A 20,122-nucleotide genomic window follows, 5' to 3' on the forward strand; every position below is an offset into this window, starting at 1 on the left:
TTTAAGGGCATAAAAATTCAAAGTTGGAAAATTGCAAAATTTTCAAAATTTTCGCCAAATTTCCATTTTTTTCACAAATAAACGCAGGTAATATCAAAGAAATGTTACCACTATCATGAAGTACAATATGTCACGAGAAAACAGTGTCAGAATCACCGGGATCCGTTGAAGAGTTCCAGAGTTATAACCTCATAAAGGGACAGTGGTCAGAACTGTAAAAATTGGCCCGGTCATTAACGTGCAAACCACCCTTGGGGGTGAAGGGGTTAAAGAACAAAAATGTTGCTTCTGTCGTTATTTCCCGAAACCTGTAACGTTCACTGCTCAGGTGACGGGGCTGTGAGGGACGGGACTGTGTGCACGGAGTTGGTGTTTTTTATTAATACCATCTTGGGGTTGATGTGACACATTCATCACTTCTTACTTTATAGGGTATATAGTACAAATTGGGGTCCCCTGTGAAGCTACAGGAGGGTCTTCTGCTCCGTCATGACAGGGACAGGGGTGTTCAGCAGACCCCCGACTGCCATGACAGCTCATTAGCTCCCCACGATCGTGCTGCGGGAAGCTGATGGGCGCTTAGAATAAACGTTTGCTGTAAATGCTGCTCTCAGCGATTGACAGCGGCATTTGACAGATTAACAGCCATGGTTGGAGCTCGGCTTCACCCCCAGCATTTAGCGGCAGATGATGGATGAATAGAGCAGCCATCATCTGCCGGGATGTGGTGGCTCAGCTCCTGAGCCCGCACCAGAGACAGGGAGAAGACCCTGAATGTACCGGTATGTCAAATGTCGATAAGGGGTTAAAGAGAAGCCGTCTCCTCTCCGCACTCGTCTATATTAGGACAATTCTGGAGCATCTTTTCTTAGGTTTCTGCATTCTGTGGTTCCTCTGTTATTCCTCCTGGAAATGTATAAATGACTGGACACCGGCTGTGTCCTGCACAATGTGGCCGCTCCGCACTGATCGCACCATGTCAGTCTGTGTAGGACGCCCCGGACTAGTGACCCCGAGCTGTCAGACATGTCTAGAAGGAAGAACCGAGGAACAGGACAACATGGAGCTGTAAGACAAGATGGATTCACAGAAGAACCATCAGGAGCCGACAGGGGCTTATTACCTATATGGGGGGGTTCAGTGTGAGGACAGCGGGGACTACAAGTACAGCAATGACCATAATCACACAGAGGTGACAGGACAGCGGGGCTGTGATGATGATGATGATGAGCGCTCACCTCTCCTCTCCAGATCTTCTCTCCCGTTCTCCACATATTTCTTCAGATACTCGGTACAGATATTCTCCACATAATTCTTGTATCTCTCCCCCACTTGTAGATCTGGACTGTTCCATCTCTGTGCGGTGATCTGCGCCTGCGCCTGCGCCATGGTGGGGACATATGTCCACGTCTGTGTGTCCAGGGCCAGGAACTCTCTCCCATCATATCCGAACTGATGGTACCCAGTGATCCCGCCGTCATCTCTCAGCTTACAGCCGGACATCACCTGGAAGGAATGGAAACCTGCAGACAACACAGGAGCAAAGAAGAAATATCAGCCTGACGGTCCAGTGATGAATGTTCCCGGTGTTTCCCATAATCCCCGATATCCGCTGTGTGTAATCGGCCACAGATCATGTAGAGCAGCGGAGACATCGTGCACCGACCACAGTCTGACGTCACTACATGAGATCGTGTAACCCCTCAGTGACCATTGCTGGTTCTTATTCTTTATCGCCGCCTTCTACAGCCCTGAGGATACAGCGCCCCCAGCGGCAGATGTGTAGAGAGCGGAGATTACTAGGAGACATTCGCCATTTTCGGGCGCAAGTGATTCTCATCTTCTGATAATGATAATAGTATTTTGAGTGATGTGATTCATTGGACAGTAGAGCTGTCTGTCATCAGTGGAGGCTGCAGGTGGAGCAGTGACGTGTACGGAGATGCTGCACGTGACCAGGCAGCAGACAGCGCAGGTCCTGGAGGAGGCAGAGATGTACGCGCTGTGCGGCTGTCAGTCATCTGCTGTGCACGCTCCTCCCCGCACACTGGTTAACCCCCGAGCAGCCGGATCACAGCGCGGACGGTTGTTGGATCAGTAACTGCTGCGTCTCCCTGCGACATCTCCCGTCTGTCAGCAAAGAACTGGGGACACGAGCTCAGCAGGAAGCCCCCACTAATGTCCTCTGTGTGCAGCTTCTCCACCAGAGCCTCCTCCATTCCCCGACCTCCTCTTCTCCTTCCTGTGCCTCCTCCATTCCCCGACCTCCTCTTCTCCTTCCTGTGCCTCCTCCATTCCCCGACCTCCTCTCCTTCCTGAGCCTCCTCCATTCCCCGACCTCCTCTTCTCCTGCCTGTGCCTCCTCCATTCCCGACCTCCTCCTCTCCTGCCTGTGCCTCCTCCATTCCCCGACCTCCTCTTCTATCTGTGCCTTCTCCATTCTCCTACCTCTTTTCCTTCCTGTGCCTCCTCCATTCCCCGACCTCTTCTCCTTCCTGAGCCTCCTCCATTCCCCGACCTCCTCTTCTCCTTCCTGAGCCTCCTCCATTCCCCGACCTCCTCTTCTCCTTCCTGTGCCTCCTCCATTCCCTGACCTCCTCTTCTCCTTCCTGTGCCTCCTCCATTCCCCGACCTCCTCTTCTCCTTCCTGTGCCTCCTCCATTCCCCGACCTCCTCTCCTTCCTGAGCCTCCTCCATTCCCCGACCTCCTCTTCTCCTGCCTGTGCCTCCTCCATTCCCGACCTCCTCCTCTCCTGCCTGTGCCTCCTCCATTCCCCGACCTCCTCTTCTACCTGTGCCTTCTCCATTCTCCTACCTCTTTTCCTTCCTGTGCCTCCTCCATTCCCCGACCTCCTCTCCTTCCTGAGCCTCCTCCATTCCCCGACCTCCTCTCCTTCCTGAGCCTCCTCCATTCCCCGACCTCCTCTTCTCCTTCCTGTGCCTCCTCCATTCCCGACCTCCTCCTCTCCTGCCTGTGCCTCCTCCATTCCCCGACCTCCTCTTCTACCTGTGCCTTCTCCATTCTCCTACCTCTTTTCCTTCCTGAGCCTCCTCCATTCCCCGACCTCCTCTTCTCCTTCCTGTGCCTCCTCCATTCCCCGACCTCCTCTTCTCCTTCCTGTGCCTCCTCCATTCCCCGACCTCCTCTCCTTCCTGTGCCTCCTCCATTCCCCGACCTCCTCTTCTCCTGCCTGATCCTCCTCCCCTGAGTAATACAGTGTGATCAGCTCCTCACCTTTCCCTGTAAGAGGGTTAACCCCTTCCTTCTCTGTTTGCTTTTCCGCTGTTATTTCTCCTGTGCAGCAGAGGTGGTCGGGGTTAACCCCTTCACACCGGCCTCTTCTGTTCTCAGCCCCCTCTGGCTTTTCACCTTCACTCTGTGGCCATAAACTGTGATACAGAGCATTCTTGGCCCCTTCTCTCCCCCCTCAGTCTGACAGGTTACGGTTGTGTTCACACTGTGTCTTTTTACGTCATTTAAAAATTTACACTTTTAAGCAGAAGACGTTTTAGAACATTATTTTGTTCCCTGGAGTTTTGTGAACCTAAAGCGTCTTTTACTTCTGTTTTTTGCTGTTTCCTGAGTGTTTTTTGTCTCCATAAAGAAAAGAAAACTTTCGTTATTTGTGACAAAAATACTTAAAAAAAGTGCAAGAAAAATCACCTTATCCTTCCCATTAACGTCTACAGTAAGTATTGAGCGTTTCCTGGAGAATCTACAATCTTCTTTGCCGTCTTGTGAGTCTGAGCATTTAAAAGAAGCTGAAAAGACTGAACAGATTATTGCACAATGTGAACAGCGAGTTGTTGTTACATAATTATGTTCTTTCTTCTGAACATTTTTTCCAGTGGTTTCTGCAGCGTTTTCTGCTCCACAAACATCAGTGTGAACACAACCTACAAGGCAGTAAGAGAACGGCTCGGTCAGCAGATTGTGGTGTTGGGTCGTCGGCCCATCGGACCCTGTATCCGACCTTCAGAGACCCTCTGTTCTGTCATCGCTCAATAATAATAATGAATCGGACGTCAGCAAAGCAATAATCCAGATATTCAGCAGCAATACAAAAATGTGGGGGTCCGGCAGATGAGACCCCTGTGTAACCGGAGACATTGCGATTCTGTAATGTGGGGGTCCGGCTGATGAGACCTATGTGTACCCGGAGACATTGCGGTTCTGTAATGTGGGGTCCGGCTGATGAGACCTCTGTGTACCCGGAGACATTGCGGTTCTGTAATGTGGGGTCCGGCTGATGAGACCTCTGTGCCCCGGAGACATTGTGATTCTGTAATGTGGGGTCCGGCTGATGAGACCTCTGTGTACCCGGAGACATTGCAGTCCTGTAATGTGGGGTCCGGCTGATGAGACCTCTGTGTACCCGGAGACATTGCGGTTCTGTAATGTGGGGGTCCGGCTGATGAGACCTCTGTGCCCCGGAGACATTGCGGTTCTGTAATGTGGGGTCCGGCTGATGAGACCTCTGTGTAACCGGAGACATTGCGGTTCTGTAATGTGGGGGTCCGGCTGATGAGACCTCTGTGTATCTGGAGACATTGCGGTTCTGTAATGTGGGGGTCCGGCTGATGAGACCTCTGTGCCCCGGAGACATTGCGGCTCTGTAATGTGGGGGTCCGGCTGATGAGACCTCTGTGCCCCGGAGACATTGCGGTTCTGTAATGTGGGGTCCGGCTGATGAGACCTCTGTGTAACCGGAGACATTGCGGTTCTGTAATGTGGGGTCCGGCTGATGAGACCTCTGTGTAACCGGAGACATTGCGGTTCTGTAATGTGGGGGTCCGGCTGATGAGACCTCTGTGTATCTGGAGACATTGCGGTTCTGTAATGTGGGGTCCGGCTGATGAGGCCTCTGTGCCCCGGAGACATTGCGGTTCTGTAATGTGGGGGTCCGGCTGATGAGACCTCTGTGCCCCGGAGACATTGCGGTTCTGTAATGTGGGGTCCGGCTGATGAGACCTCTGTGTACCCGGAGACATTGCGGTTCTGTAATGTGGGGGTCCGTCTGATGAGACCTCTGTGCCCCGGAGACATTGCGGTTCTGTAATGTGGGGTCCGGCTGATGAGACCTCTATGTAACTGGAGACATTGCGGTTCTGTAATGTGGGGGTCCGGCTGATGATACCTCTGTGCCCTGGAGACATTGCGGTTCTGTAATGTGGGGGTCCGGCTGATGAGACCTCTGTGTAACTGGAGACATTGCGGTTCTGTAATGTGGGGTCCGGCTGATGAGACCTCTGTGCCCCGGAGACATTGCGGTTCTGTAATGTGGGGTCCGGCTGATGAGACCTCTGTGTAACTGGAGACATTGCGGTTCTGTAATGTGGGGGTCCGGCTGATGAGACCTCTGTGTAACTGGAGACATTGCGGTTCTGTAATGTGGGGTCCGGCTGATGAGACCTCTGTGCCCCGGAGACATTGCGGTTCTGTAATGTGGGGTCCGGCTGATGAGACCTCTGTGTAACTGGAGACATTGCGGTTCTGTAATGTGGGGGTCCGGCTGATGAGACCTCTGTGTATCTGGAGACATTGCGGTTCTGTAATGTGGGGGTCCGGCTGATGAGACCTCTGTGTAACTGGAGACATTGCGGTTCTGTAATGTGGGGTCCGGCTTATGAGACCTCTGGTGTTGTGAATTAGACTTTTTTGGCTCCCTCTAGTGGTTACTAGTGATATGACTCTGGGATTTCCTTCCCTCTGTTTGCACCCAGCTGGGTCGTTACTTCAGGGGTGTTGCTATATAAACCTCCTGGAACCTTAGTCCAGTGCCTGGCATCGGTGTTATCAGACACATTCTGTTTGCTCCTGTTTGCTGGTCCTGGTTCGTGCTAAATTAAGCTAAGTCTTTCTTCTTTGTTTTTTGGGTTATTTGTTTGCTATCATTTTTGTCCAGCTTGTACTAAATGTGATTCCTGACCTTGCTGGAAGCTCTAGGGGACTGGTGTTGGGGTTCTTGAATTTCCAGTGTGGATATTTTTGATAGGATTTTTTGCTGACCATATAAGTTATCTTTCTATATTCTGCTATTAGCTAGTGGGCCTCTCTTTGCTAAATTCCTAGCTCATTCTTATGTTTGTCTTTTCCTCTTACCTCACCGTTATTATTTGTGGGGGGCTTCTATCCAACTTTTTGGGGTATTTCCTCAGGAGGCAAGAAAGGTCTTTCTTTTCCCTTCTAGGGGTAGTTAGCTCTCCGGCTGGCGCGAGACGTCTAGGATCAACGTAGGAACGTTCCCGGGCTGCTGGTATTTGTGGTGCTAGGATTAGTTATATGGTCAGCCCAGTTACCACTGCCCTATGAGCTGGTTTTCTGTATTTACTGACTTAGCATTATTCCTGAGACCCTCTGCCATTGGGGTCATAACAGTATGCCAGGCCAATATTGAATGTTTAAAGCATTGCAGAAGTGGGATAATAAGAAAGGAAATTCTGAGTTGTTTTTTTTTCCTTCCTTCTCTTCCTCCCCTTTACCTTTGAGTGGCGTGTGCTTGCTGCAGACATGAATGTCCAGACCTTGATTACAAGTGTAGACCAGCTGGCAGCTCGTGTGCAGGGTATACAAGATTTTGTTACCAGTAATCCTATGTCTGAACCTAAAATACCTATTCTGGAATTGTTTTCTGGAGATCGATTTAGGTTTAGGAATTTCAAGAATAATTGTAAATTGTTTCTTTCTCTGAGACCCCGTTCATCTGGAGATTCTGCTCAGCAAGTTAAAATTGTTATCTCCTTCTTGCGGGGCGACCCTCAGGATTGGGCCTTCTCGTTAGCGCCAGGAGATCCGGCATTGGCGAATATTGATGCGTTTTTTCTGGCGCTCGGATTGCTTTACGAGGAACCCAATCTTGAAATTCAGGCAGAAAAAGCCTTGCTGGCTATTTCTCAGGGTCAGGATGAAGCTGAAGTGTATTGCCAAAAATTTCGGAAATGGTCCGTGCTTACTCAGTGGAATGAGTGTGCTCTGGCCGCAAATTTCAGAAATGGCCTTTCTGAAGCCATTAAGAATGTGATGGTGGGTTTCCCCATTCCTACAAGTCTGAATGATTCTATGGCGCTTGCTATTCAAATTGACCGGCGTTTGCGGGAGCGCAAAACCGCTAATCCTCTGGTGGTGTTGTCTGAACAAACACCTGATTTAATGCAATGTGATAGAATTCAGACTAGAAATGAACGGAAAAATCATAGACGTCAGAATGGGTTGTGTTTTTACTGTGGTGATTCTACACATGTTATATCAGCATGCTCTAAACGCCTAACAAGGGTTGTTAGTCCTGTCGCCATTGGTAATTTGCAACCTAAATTTATTTTGTCTGTGACTTTAATTTGCTCATTGTCTTCTTACCCTGTTATGGCGTTTGTGGATTCAGGTGCTGCCCTGAGTCTTATGGATCTGTCATTTGCCAAGCGCTGTGGTTTTGTTCTTGAACCGTTAGTAAATCCTATTCCTCTTAGAGGTATTGATGCTACGCCATTGGCGGAAAATAAACCGCAGTTTTGGACGCAGGTGACCATGTGCATGACTCCTGAACATCGGGCGGTGATTCGTTTTCTTGTTCTGCATAAAATGCATGATTTGGTCGTTTTGGGTCTGCCATGGTTACAGACCCACAATCCAGTCCTGGATTGGAAGGCAATGTCTGTGTCAAGTTGGGGCTGTCAGGGAATTCATACTGATTCCCCGCCGGTGTCTATTGCTTCCTCTACTCCTTCGGAAGTTCCTGAGTATTTGTCTGATTATCAGGATGTATTCAGTGAGTCCAGATCCAGTGCTCTGCCTCCTCATAGGGACTGTGACTGCGCCATAGATTTGATTCCAGGTAGTAAATTTCCTAAGGGAAGATTATTTAATCTGTCAGTACCTGAGCATGCCGCAATGCGTTCATATATCAAGGAGTCTCTGGAGAAGGGGCATATCCATCCATCCTCTTCCCCTCTTGGTGCGGGATTCTTTTTTGTGGCTAAGAAGGACGGATCTTTGAGACCTTGTATTGACTATCGGCTACTGAATAAAATCACTGTAAAATTTCAGTATCCTTTGCCTCTCTTGTCGGACTTGTTTGCCCGGATTAAGGGTGCCAAGTGGTTCACCAAGATAGATCTTCGTGGTGCATACAACCTTGTGCGTATTAAGCAAGGTGATGAATGGAAGACTGCATTTAAAACGCCCGAAGGTCATTTTGAGTACTTGGTGATGCCTTTTGGGCTTTCTAATGCTCCCTCAGTATTTCAGTCCTTTATGCATGATATTTTCCGGAAGTATCTGGATAAATTTATGATTGTTTATCTGGACGATATTCTGGTTTTCTCTGAAGATTGGGACTCACATGTGGAGCAGGTCAGGATGGTGTTTCAGGTTTTGCGTGAGAATGCCTTGTTTGTTAAAGGCTCAAAGTGTCTCTTTGGAGTACAGAAAGTTCCCTTTTTGGGGTTTATTTTTTCCCCTTCTGCTGTGGAGATGGACCCAGTCAAGGTCCGAGCTATTCATGAGTGGACTCAACCCACGTCAGTTAAGAGTCTTCAGAAGTTCTTGGGTTTTGCTAACTTCTACCGTCGTTTTATCGCTAATTTTTCTAGCGTTGTTAAACCTTTGACGGATATGACCAAGAAAGGTTCTGATGTTGCTAACTGGGCTCCTGCAGCCGTGGAGGCATTCCAGGAGTTGAAGCGCCGGTTTACTTCGGCGCCTGTTTTGTGCCAGCCTGATGTCTCACTTCCCTTTCAGGTCGAGGTGGACGCTTCTGAGATTGGAGCAGGGGCCGTTTTGTCACAGAGAGGCCCTGATTGCTCGGTAATGAGACCATGTGCTTTCTTCTCTAGGAAGTTTTCGCCTGCTGAGCGGAATTATGATGTGGGTAATCGGGAATTACTGGCCATGAAGTGGGCATTTGAGGAGTGGCGTCATTGGCTCGAGGGTGCTAAGCATCGTGTGGTGGTCTTGACTGATCACAAAAATTTGATGTATCTCGAGTCTGCTAAACGCTTGAATCCTAGACAGGCCCGCTGGTCATTGTTTTTCTCCCGTTTTGACTTTGTGGTCTCGTATTTACCAGGTTCAAAGAATGTGAAAGCTGATGCTCTTTCAAGGAGCTTTGTGCCTGACTCTCCTGGAGTCACAGAACCTGTTGGTATTCTTAAAGAAGGAGTTATTTTGTCAGCCATTTCTCCTGATTTGCGACGTGTGTTGCAGAGATTTCAAGCTGGTAGACCTGACTCTTGTCCACCTGACAGACTGTTTGTTCCTGATAAGTGGACCAGCAGAGTCATTTCCGAGGTTCATTCCTCGGTGTTGGCAGGTTATCCGGGAATTTTTGGCACCAGAGATCTGGTGGCTAGGTCATTTTGGTGGCCTTCCTTGTCACGGGATGTACGGTCATTTGTGCAGTCCTGTGGAACTTGTGCTCGAGCTAAGCCTTGCTGTTCCCGTGCCAGCGGGTTGCTCTTGCCCTTGCCTGTCCCGAAGAGGCCTTGGACACATATTTCCATGGATTTCATTTCTGATCTCCCGGTGTCTCGGGGTATGTCTGTCATCTGGGTGGTATGTGATCCCTTTTCAAAAATGGTCCATTTGGTGCCTTTGCCTAAGCTGCCTTCCTCTTCCGATCTGGTTCCTGTGTTCCTTCAGAATGTGGTTCGTTTACACGGCATTCCTGAAAATATTGTGTCTGACAGAGGATCCCAGTTTGTTTCCAGGTTCTGGCGATCCTTTTGTGCTAGGATGGGCATTGATTTATCGTTCTCGTCTGCCTTTCATCCTCAGACTAATGGACAAACTGAGCGAACTAATCAGACTCTGGAAGCTTACTTGAGGTGTTTTGTTTCGGCAGATCAGGATGATTGGGTGACCTTCTTGCCATTGGCTGAGTTTGCCCTAAATAATCAGGCTAGTTCCGCTACTTTGGTTTCGCCATTTTTCTGCAACTCTGGTTTCCATCCTCGTTTTTCCTCGGGACATGTGGAGCCTTCTGACTGTCCTGGAGTAGATTCTGTGGTGGATAGGTTGCAGCAGATCTGGAATCATGTGGTGGACAACTTGAAGTTGTCACAGGAGAAGGCTCAGCGTTTTGCCAACCGCCGCCGCGGTGTGGGTCCCCGACTTCGTGTTGGGGATTTGGTGTGGCTGTCTTCTCGGTTTGTTCCTATGAAGGTCTCCTCTCCTAAATTTAAGCCTCGCTTCATCGGTCCTTACAAGATATTGGAAATCCTTAATCCTGTGTCCTTTCGCTTGGATCTTCCGGTTTCGTTTGCCATTCACAACGTGTTCCATAGGTCTTTGTTACGACGCTACGTTGTGCCTGTGGTTCCTTCTGCTGAGCCTCCTGCTCCGGTGTTGGTTGAGGGCGAGTTGGAGTACGTGGTGGAGAAGATCTTGGATTCTCGTCTCTCCAGGTGGAGGCTTCAGTATTTGGTCAAGTGGAAGGGTTATGGTCAGGAGGATAATTCCTGGGTGGTTGCCTCTGATGTGCATGCGGCCGATTTGGTTCGTGCCTTTCACGCTGCTCATCCTGATCGCCCTGGTGGTCTTGGTGAGGGTTCGGTGACCCCTCCTTAAGGGGGGGGTACTGTTGTGAATTAGACTTTTTTGGCTCCCTCTAGTGGTTACTAGTGATATGACTCTGGGATTTCCTTCCCTCTGTTTGCACCCAGCTGGGTCGTTACTTCAGGGGTGTTGCTATATAAACCTCCTGGAACCTTAGTCCAGTGCCTGGCATCGGTGTTATCAGACACATTCTGTTTGCTCCTGTTTGCTGGTCCTGGTTCGTGCTAAATTAAGCTAAGTCTTGCTTCTTTGTTTTTTGGGTTATTTGTTTGCTATCATTTTTGTCCAGCTTGTACTAAATGTGATTCCTGACCTTGCTGGAAGCTCTAGGGGGCTGGTGTTCTCCCCCCGGGCCGTTAGACGGTTCGGGGGTTCTTGAATTTCCAGTGTGGATATTTTTGATAGGATTTTTTGCTGACCATATAAGTTATCTTTCTATATTCTGCTATTAGCTAGTGGGCCTCTCTTTGCTAAATTCCTAGCTCATTCTTATGTTTGTCTTTTCCTCTTACCTCACCGTTATTATTTGTGGGGGGCTTCTATCCAACTTTTTGGGGTATTTCCTCTGGAGGCAAGAAAGGTCTTTCTTTTCCCTTCTAGGGGTAGTTAGCTCTCCGGCTGGCGCGAGACGTCTAGGATCAACGTAGGAACGTTCCCCGGCTGCTGGTATTTGTGGTGCTAGGATTAGTTATATGGTCAGCCCAGTTACCACTGCCCTATGAGCTGGTTTTCTGAATTTACTGACTTAGCATTATTCCTGAGACCCTCTGCCATTGGGGTCATAACACTCTGGGTACCCGGAGACATTGCGGTTCTGTAATGTGGGGGTCCGGCTGATGAGACCTCTGTGCCCCGGAGACATTGCGGTTCTGTAATGTGGGGTCCGGCTGATGAGACCTCTGTGTAACCGGAGACATTGCGGTTCTGTAATGTGGGGTCCGGCTGATGAGACCTCTGTGCCCCGGAGACATTGCGGTTCTGTAATGTGGGGTCCGGCTGATGAGACCTCTGTGTAACTGGAGACATTGCGGTTCTGTAATGTGGGGTCCGGCTGATGAGACCTCTGTGCCCCGGAGACATTGCGGTTCTGTAATGTGGGGTCCGGCTGATGAGACCTCTGTGTATCTGGAGACATTGCGGTTCTGTAATGTGGGGGTCCGGCTGATGAGACCTCTGTGTAACTGGAGACATTGTGGTTCTGTAATGTGGGGTCCGGCTGATGAGACCTCTGTGTAACCGGAGACATTGCGGTTCTGTAATGTGGGGTCCGGCTGATGAGACCTCTGTGTCCCCGGATACAGTGGACTCTGCTGATGTCCGGCTGCATTACCTCTTGGCTGCTGTACGGTGAGGATTGATCTCTGTGACCGGTTTCTCACTACGGTTCCCGCTGACTTTATGTTGTGACTTTTGTGTTGCTTCCAATTCTTCCTAACAACATTGTGTTATATCAGCCGATGACGGCGGCCGCGATCTCCTGTGATACAGTGGGGCAAAAAAGTATTTAGTCAGTCAGCAATAGTGCAAGTTCCACCACTTAAAAAGATGAGAGGCGTCTGTAATTTACATCATAGGTAGACCTCAACTATGGGAGACAAACTGAGAAAAAAAAATCCAGAAAATCACATTGTCTGTTTTTTTAACATTTTATTTGCATATTATGGTGGGAAATAAGTATTTGGTCAGAAACAAACATTCAAGATTTCTGGCTCTCACAGACCTGTAACTTCTTCTTTAAGAGTCTCCTCTTTCCTCCCCTCATTACCTGTAGTAATGGCACCTGTTTAAACTTGTTATCAGTATAAAAAGACACCTGTGCACACCCTCAAACAGTCTGACTCCAAACTCCACTATGGTGAAGACCAAAGAGCTGTCAAAGGACACCAGAAACAAAATTGTAGCCCTGCACCAGGCTGGGAAGACTGAATCTGCAATAGTCAACCAGCTTGGAGTGAAGAAATCAACAGTGGGAGCAATAATTAGAAAATGGAAGACATTCAAGACCACTGATAATCTCCCTCGATCTGGGGCTCCACTCAAGATCTCACCCCGTGGGGTCAAAATGATCACAAGAACGGTAAGCATAAACCAAAGAACCACATGGGGGACCTAGTGAATGAACTGCAGAGAGCTGGGACCAATGTAACAAGGCCTACCATAAGTAACACACTACGCCACCATGGACTCAGATCCTGCAGTGCCAGACGTGTCCCACTGCTTAAGCCAGTACATGTCCGGGCCCGTCTGAAGTTTGCTAGAGAGCATTTGGATGATCCAGAGGAGTTTTGGGAGAATGTCCTATGGTCTGATGAAACCAAACTGGAACTGTTTGGTAGAAACACAACTTTTTGTGTTTGGAGGAAAAAGAATACTGAGTTGCATCCATCAAACACCATACCTACTGTAAAGCATGGTGGTGAAAACATCATGCTTTGGGGCTGTTTCTCTGCAAAGGGGCCAGGACGACTGATCTGGGTACATGAAAGAATGAATGGGGCCATGTATCGTGAGATTTTGAGTGCAAACCTCCTTCCATCAGCAAGGGCATTGAAGATGAAACGTGGCTGGGTCTTTCAACATGACAATGATCCAAAGCACACCGCCAGGGCAACGAAGGAGTGGCTTCGTAAGAAGCATTTCAAGGTCCTGGAGTGGCCTAGCCAGTCTCCAGATCTCAACCCTATAGAAAACCTTTGGAGGGAGTTGAAAGTCCGTGTTGCCAAGCGAAAAGCCAAAAACATCACTGCTCTAGAGGAGATCTGCATGGAGGAATGGGCCAACATACCAACAACAGTGTGTGGCAACCTTGTGAAGACTTACAGAAAACGTTTGACCTCTGTCATTGCCAACAAAGGATGTATTACAAAGTATTGAGATGACATTTTGTTTCTGACCAAATACTTATTTTCCACCATAATATGCAAATAAAATGTTAAAAAAACAGACAATGTGATTTTCTGGATTTTTTTTTCTCAGTTTGTCTCCCATAGTTGAGGTCTACCTATGATGTAAATTACAGACGCCTCTCATCTTTGTAAGTGGTGGAACTTGCACTATTGCTGACTGACTAAATACTTTTTTGCCCCACTGTAACTCGTTACTGCTGAAGCCGAGGAGACAGACGTCAAGAAGCCCCCGGGAGGGAATTATAGGGGGATATTTTACATTTACTTGGACTAAGTTTAGCTAAAAGAACAAAAATAAAAAATTCAGATTAAAAATGAAAAACTGTCTATAATTAAAAAAAAAAAAAAGATTTTATTTTTTTTGTGAAATGTCCCGGATCTAGATGTATAATACGGCAGACACCCTGCAGAAACAAACACGATCGGTGCTGGCACCAGTCATGGCCATTTATCCACCATAGATTCTGCTGTCAATAGCAGCAGCATCTAAATGGTTAATAGAGGGAGGGGGCTGCTACTTTCATCCACTAGGCAGCTCGAAACCCCTAATTGTGGGGAAGCGATGGTTGACAAGTAACAACCTCTGGGTGTGACCTGTGAGGTCCTTCCATCAGCAAGGTGTGCAGGACAGGTGTCAGGGGACACATCAGCATTACCACCTCTTACACCAGCGACCGGAGAGTAAAATAATGAGGCCCCACAGTGGGAACCAAGGAGAAAAGAAGAGAAAAAGGCACAAAACAATAACAGAAAAATGTATTGCCAATAAAAACTCAACTTTTATGTCAAAACAGAAACACATATGACCTCGTCCAGGATACACAGATATGTACAGGATACATACGTATGTATACAGTGTAGTGTGTATACAGTGTATACAGTGTAGGGTGTATATAGTGTATACAGTGTAGTGTGTATATAGTGTATACGGTGTAGTGTGTATATTGTGTATACAGTGTAGTGTGTATATAGTGTATACGGTGTAGTGTGTATATAGTGTATACGGTGTAGTGTGTGTATATAGTGTAGTGTGTGTATATAGTGTAGTGTGTATATAGTGTATACAGTGTAGTGTGTATATTGTGTATATAGTGTAGTGTGTATATAGTGTATACAGTGTAGTGTGTATATAGTGTATACGGTGTAGTGTGTATATTGTGTATACAGTGTAGTGTGTATATAGTGTATACAGTGTAGTGTGTATACAGTGTAGTGTGTGTATAGTGTATACAGTGTAGTGTGTATACAGTGTAGTGTATACAGTAGTGTGTATATAGTGTATACAGTGTAGTGTGTATATAGTGTATACAGTGTAGTGTGTATATAGTGTATACAGTGTAGTGTGTATATAGTGTATACAGTGTAGTGTGTATATAGTGTATACAGTGTAGTGTGTGTATATAGTGTAGTGTGTATATAGTGTATACAGTGTAGTGTGTATACAGTGTAGTGTGTATACAGTGTAGTGTGTATATAGTGTATACAGTGTAGTGTGTATAGTGTATACAGTGTACTGTGTATATAGTGTATACAGTGTAGTGTGTATTGTGTATATAGTGTATACAGTGTAGTGTATATTGTGTATAGTGTAGTGTGTATTGTGTAGTGTGCATATAGTGTATACAGTGTAGTGTGTATATAGTGTATATAGTGTAGTGTGTATATAGTGTATACAGTGTAGTGTGTATATAGTGTATACAGTGTAGTGTGTATTGTGTATACAGTGTAGTGTGTATTGTGTATACAGTGTAGTGTGTATTGTGTATATAGTGTAGTGTGTATATAGTGTATACAGTGTAGTGTATATTGTGTATACAGTGTAGTGTGTATATAGTGTAGTGTGTGTATATAGTGTATACAGTGTAGTGTGTATATAGTGTAGTGTATATTGTGTATATAGTGTAGTGTGTGTATATAGTGTATACAGTGTAGTGTGTATATAGTGTATACAGTGTAGTGTGTATTGTGTATATAGTGTAGTGTGTATATAGTGTATACAGTGTAGTGTATATTGTGTATATAGTGTAGTGTGTGTATATAGTGTAGTGTGTGTATATAGTGTATACAGTGTAGTGTGTATTGTGTATATAGTGTAGTGTGTATATAGTGTATACAGTGTAGTGTATATTGTGTATACAGTGTAGTGTGTATATAGTGTAGTGTGTGTATATAGTGTAGTGTGTGTATATAGTGTATACAGTGTAGTGTGTATATAGTGTATACAGTGTAGTGTATATTGTGTATATAGTGTAGTGTGTGTATATAGTGTATACAGTGTAGTGTGTATATAGTGTAGTGTGTATTGTGTATATAGTGTAGTGTGTATATAGTGTATACGGTGTAGTGTATATTGTGTATATAGTGTAGTGTGTGTATATAGTGTATACAGTGTAGTGTGTATATAGTGTATACAGTGTAGTGTGTATATAGTGTATACAGTGTAGTGTGTATACAGTGTAGTGTGTATACAGTGTAGTGTGTATATAGTGTATACAGTGTAGTGTATACAGTGTAGTGTGTGTATATAGTGTATACAGTGTAGTGTGTATATAGTGTATACAGTGTAGTGTGTATATAGTGTATACAGTGTAGTGTGTGTATATAGTGTATACAGTGTAGTGTGTATACAGTGTAGTGTGTATATAGTGTATACAGTGTAGTGTGTATATAGTGTATACAGTGTAGTGTGTATATAGTGTATACAGTGTAGTGTGTATATAGTGTATACAGTGCAGTGTGTATATAGTGTATACAGTGTAGTGTGTATATTGTGTATACAGTGTAGTGTATATAGTGTATACAGTGTAGTGTGTATATAGTGTATACAGTGTAGTGTGTATATAGTGTATGCAGTGTAGTGGGTATATAGTGTATACAGTGTAGTGTGTGTATATAGTGTATACAGTGTAGTGTGTATATAGTGTATACAGTGTAGTGTGTATATAGTGTATACAGTGTAGTGTGTATACAGTGTAGTGTGTATATAGTGTATACAGTGTAGTGTGTGTATATAGTGTATACAGTGTAGTGTGTATATTGTGTATACAGTGTAGAGTGTATATTGTGTATACAGTGTAGTGTGTATATAGTGTATACAGTGCAGTGTGTATATAGTGTATACAGTGTAGTGTGTATATAGTGTATGCAGTGTAGTGTGTATATAGTGTATACAGTGTAGTGTGTGTATACAGTGTAGTGTGTATATAGTGTATACCAGTGGCGTAACTACAAAGTTATGGGCCCCGGTGCGAACTTCCAAATGGGGCCCCCCCCCCTACCCCCCCCCACCTTCCCCCGCCCCCACAACCCCCCCACCTTCCCCCGCCCCGCTTCCCCTAGATACGCCTCGGACTGTTGCAGGAATCTCCTGCACTGCAACATGGTGTTGGGTGCCAGCACAGCCCACACAGTGGTATATCCAGCACAGCCCGCACAGTGGTATATCCAGCACAGCCCGCACAGTGGTATATCCAGCACAGCCCGCACAGTGGTATATCCAGCACAGACCGCACAGTGGTATATCCAGCACAGACCGCACAGTGGTATATCCAGCACAGACCGCACAGTGGTATATCCAGCACAGCCCTCACAGTGGTATATCCAGCACAGCCCGCACAGGGGTATATACAGCACAGCCCGCACAGGGGTATATACAGCACAGCCCGCACAGGGGTATATACAGCACAGCCCGCACAGGGGTATATACAGCACAGCCAGCACAGGGGGTATATAGAGCACAGCCCTCACAGTGGTATATCCAGCACAGACCGCACAGTGGTATATCCAGCACAGACCGCACAGTGGTATATCCAGCACAGACCGCACAGTGGTATATCCAGCACAGCCCGCACAGTGGTATATCCAGCACAGCCCGCACAGTGGTATATCCAGCACAGACCGCACAGTGGTATATCCAGCACAGACCGCACAGTGGTATATCCAGCACAGCCCTCACAGTGGTATATCCAGCACAGCCCGCACAGGGGTATATACAGCACAGCCCGCACAGGGGTATATACAGCACAGCCCGCACAGGGGTATATACAGCACAGCCCGCACAGGGGTATATACAGCACAGCCAGCACAGGGGGTATATACAGCACAGCCCTCACAGTGGTATATCCAGCAGAGCCCGCACAGTGGTATATACAGCAGAGCCCGCACAGTGGTATATACAGCAGAGCCCGCACAGTGGTATATACAGCACAGCCCGCACAGTGGTATATAGAGCACAGCCCGCACAGTGGTATATCCAGCACAGCCCGCACAGTGGTATATACAGCAGAGCCCGCACAGGGGTATATCCAGCACAGACCGCACAGTGGTATATCCAGCACAGCCCGCACAGTGGTATATACAGCACAGCCCGCACAGGGGTATATACAGCACAGCCCGCACAGTGGTATATACAGCACAGCCCGCACAGGGATATATAGAGCACAGCCCGCACAGTGGTATATCCAGCAGAGCCCGCACAGTGGTATATACAGCACAGCCCGCACAGTGGTATATACAGCAGAGCCTGCACAGTGGTATATACAGCACAGCCCGCACAGTGGTATATAGAGCACAGCCCGCAGTGGTATATAGAGCACAGCCCGCACAGTGGTATATAGAGCACAGCCCGCACAGTGGTATATAGAGCACAGCCCGCACAGTGGTATATACAGCAGAGCCCGCACAGTGGTATATAGAGCACAGCCCGCACAGTGTTATATACAGCAGAGCCCGCACAGTGGTATATACAGCAGAGCCCGCACAGTGGTATATACAGCAGAGCCCGCACAGTGGTATATACAGCAGAGCCCGCACAGTGGTATATACAGCAGAGCCCGCACAGGGATATATACAGCAGAGCCCGCACAGGGATATATACAGCACAGCCCCCACAGGGGTATATACAGCAGAGCCCGCACAGGGATATATAGAGCAAAGCCCACATCTCATCTCATCCCCCCCCCCCCCCCCCCCGATAATGGCCCCACAGTCCGGTTAAAAAGAAAAAAAAAAAAAAACTCTCCTCACCTTTCCTTTTGCCCGCGCTGCTCCTGGCGGCTGCAGTCTGCCCAGGACACTGCAGGTGCACGATGATATGACGTCATCGCGCACCCGCAGTGTACTGTCAGAGGCAGAGCGGGGAATGATGGGAGAGGAAGCGTCAGGTGACGCTCTCTCCTCCCATCATTGCATTGAACTATCCCGGTGTCATAGACGCCGGTATAGTTAAATGCGGCGGCGGCGGCACTGGGGGGGGTTCCGGGGGAGGAACAGTGCAGCGGCCCACTACTGGCATCGGCTCTTCTGGCATTTGCCAGAAGTGCCCGATGGCCAGCCTGGCCCTGCTCAGACCTGCCGGCCCGGGGCCCCTGACCTGCGGGGCCCGGTCGCAATGGCGACCGCTGCGACCGCGGTAGTTACGCCCCTGGTGTATACAGTGCAGTGTGTATATAGTGTATACAGTGTAGTGTGTATATAGTGTATACAGTGTAGTGTGTATATAGTGTATACAGTGTAGTGTGTATATAGTGTATACAGTGTAGTGTGTGTATACAGTGTAGTGTGTATATAGTGTATACAGTGTAGTGTGTATATAGTGTATACAGTGTAGTGTGTATATAGTGTAGAGTGTATATAGTGTATACAGTGTAGTGTGTATATAGTGTATACAGTGTAGTGTGTATAGTGTATACAGTGTAGTGTGTATATAGTGTATACAGTGTAGTGTGTATATAGTGTATACAGTGTAGTGTGTATATAGTGTATACAGTGTAGTGTGTGTATACAGTGTAGTGTGTATACAGTGTAGTGTGTATATAGTGTATACAGTGTAGTGTGTATATAGTGTATACAGTGTAGTGTGTATATAGTGTATACAGTGTAGTGTGTATATAGTGTATACAGTGTAGTGTGTATATAGTGTATACAGTGTAGTGTGTATATAGTGTGTACAGTGTAGTGTGTATATAGTGTATACAGTGTAGTGTGTATATAGTGTATACAGTGTAGTGTATATAGTGTATACAGTGTAGTGTGTATACAGTGCAGTGTGTATATAGTGTATACAGTGTAGTGTATATAGTGTATCTAATATATAATTGCCTAGAATACTACTTCCTGCAATTTGTGCCAACTTCCGTGGCTTTGTCCGGAGCTAATGTCCGGAGCTAATGTCCGGAGCTAATGTCCGGAGATAAGTGACGTCACCAGTGTCCTACACCCAGGCAGAGCACAGGGGCCCCAGGCAGAGCACAGGGGCCCCAGGCAGCATATGGGGCCCCAGGCAGAGCACAGGGGCCCCAGGCAGCATATGGGGCCCCAGGCAGAGCACAGTGGCCCCAGGCAGAGCACAGGGGCCCCAGGCAGAGCACAGGGGCCCCAGGCAGCATATGGGGCCCCAGGCAGAGCACAGTGGCCCCAGGCAGCATATGGGGCCCCAGGCAGAGCACAGGGGCCCCAGGCAGAGCACAGGGGCCCCAGGCAGCATATGGGGCCCCAGGCAGAGCACAGTGGTCCCAGGCAGAGCACAGGGGCCCCATGCAGCTTATGGGGCCCCAGGCAGAGCACAGTGGCCCCAGGCAGAACATGGGGCCCCAGGCAGAGCACAGTGGCCCCAGGCAGAGCACAGGGGCCCCAGGCAGAGCACAGGGGCCCCAGGCAGAACATGGGG

General features: G+C 47.6%; 1 protein-coding gene across 2 annotated transcripts in view; it reads right to left on the reverse strand.

The window, feature by feature from the left end:
- The window catches only part of LOC143804119 (class I histocompatibility antigen, F10 alpha chain-like), a 158,900-nt gene that overhangs the window by 65,289 nt on the left and 73,489 nt on the right, over positions 1 to 20,122 (reverse strand). For both annotated transcript variants that reach the window (XM_077281877.1, XM_077281887.1), the window contains exon 3: positions 1,239 to 1,523. In XM_077281877.1, the coding sequence (XP_077137992.1) occupies positions 1,239 to 1,523 (285 nt within the window). The remainder of the gene's footprint in view (positions 1 to 1,238; positions 1,524 to 20,122) is intronic.

Source organism: Ranitomeya variabilis, chromosome 1 (genome assembly GCF_051348905.1).
Source record: "Ranitomeya variabilis isolate aRanVar5 chromosome 1, aRanVar5.hap1, whole genome shotgun sequence".
NCBI lineage: Eukaryota > Metazoa > Chordata > Amphibia > Anura > Dendrobatidae > Ranitomeya > Ranitomeya variabilis.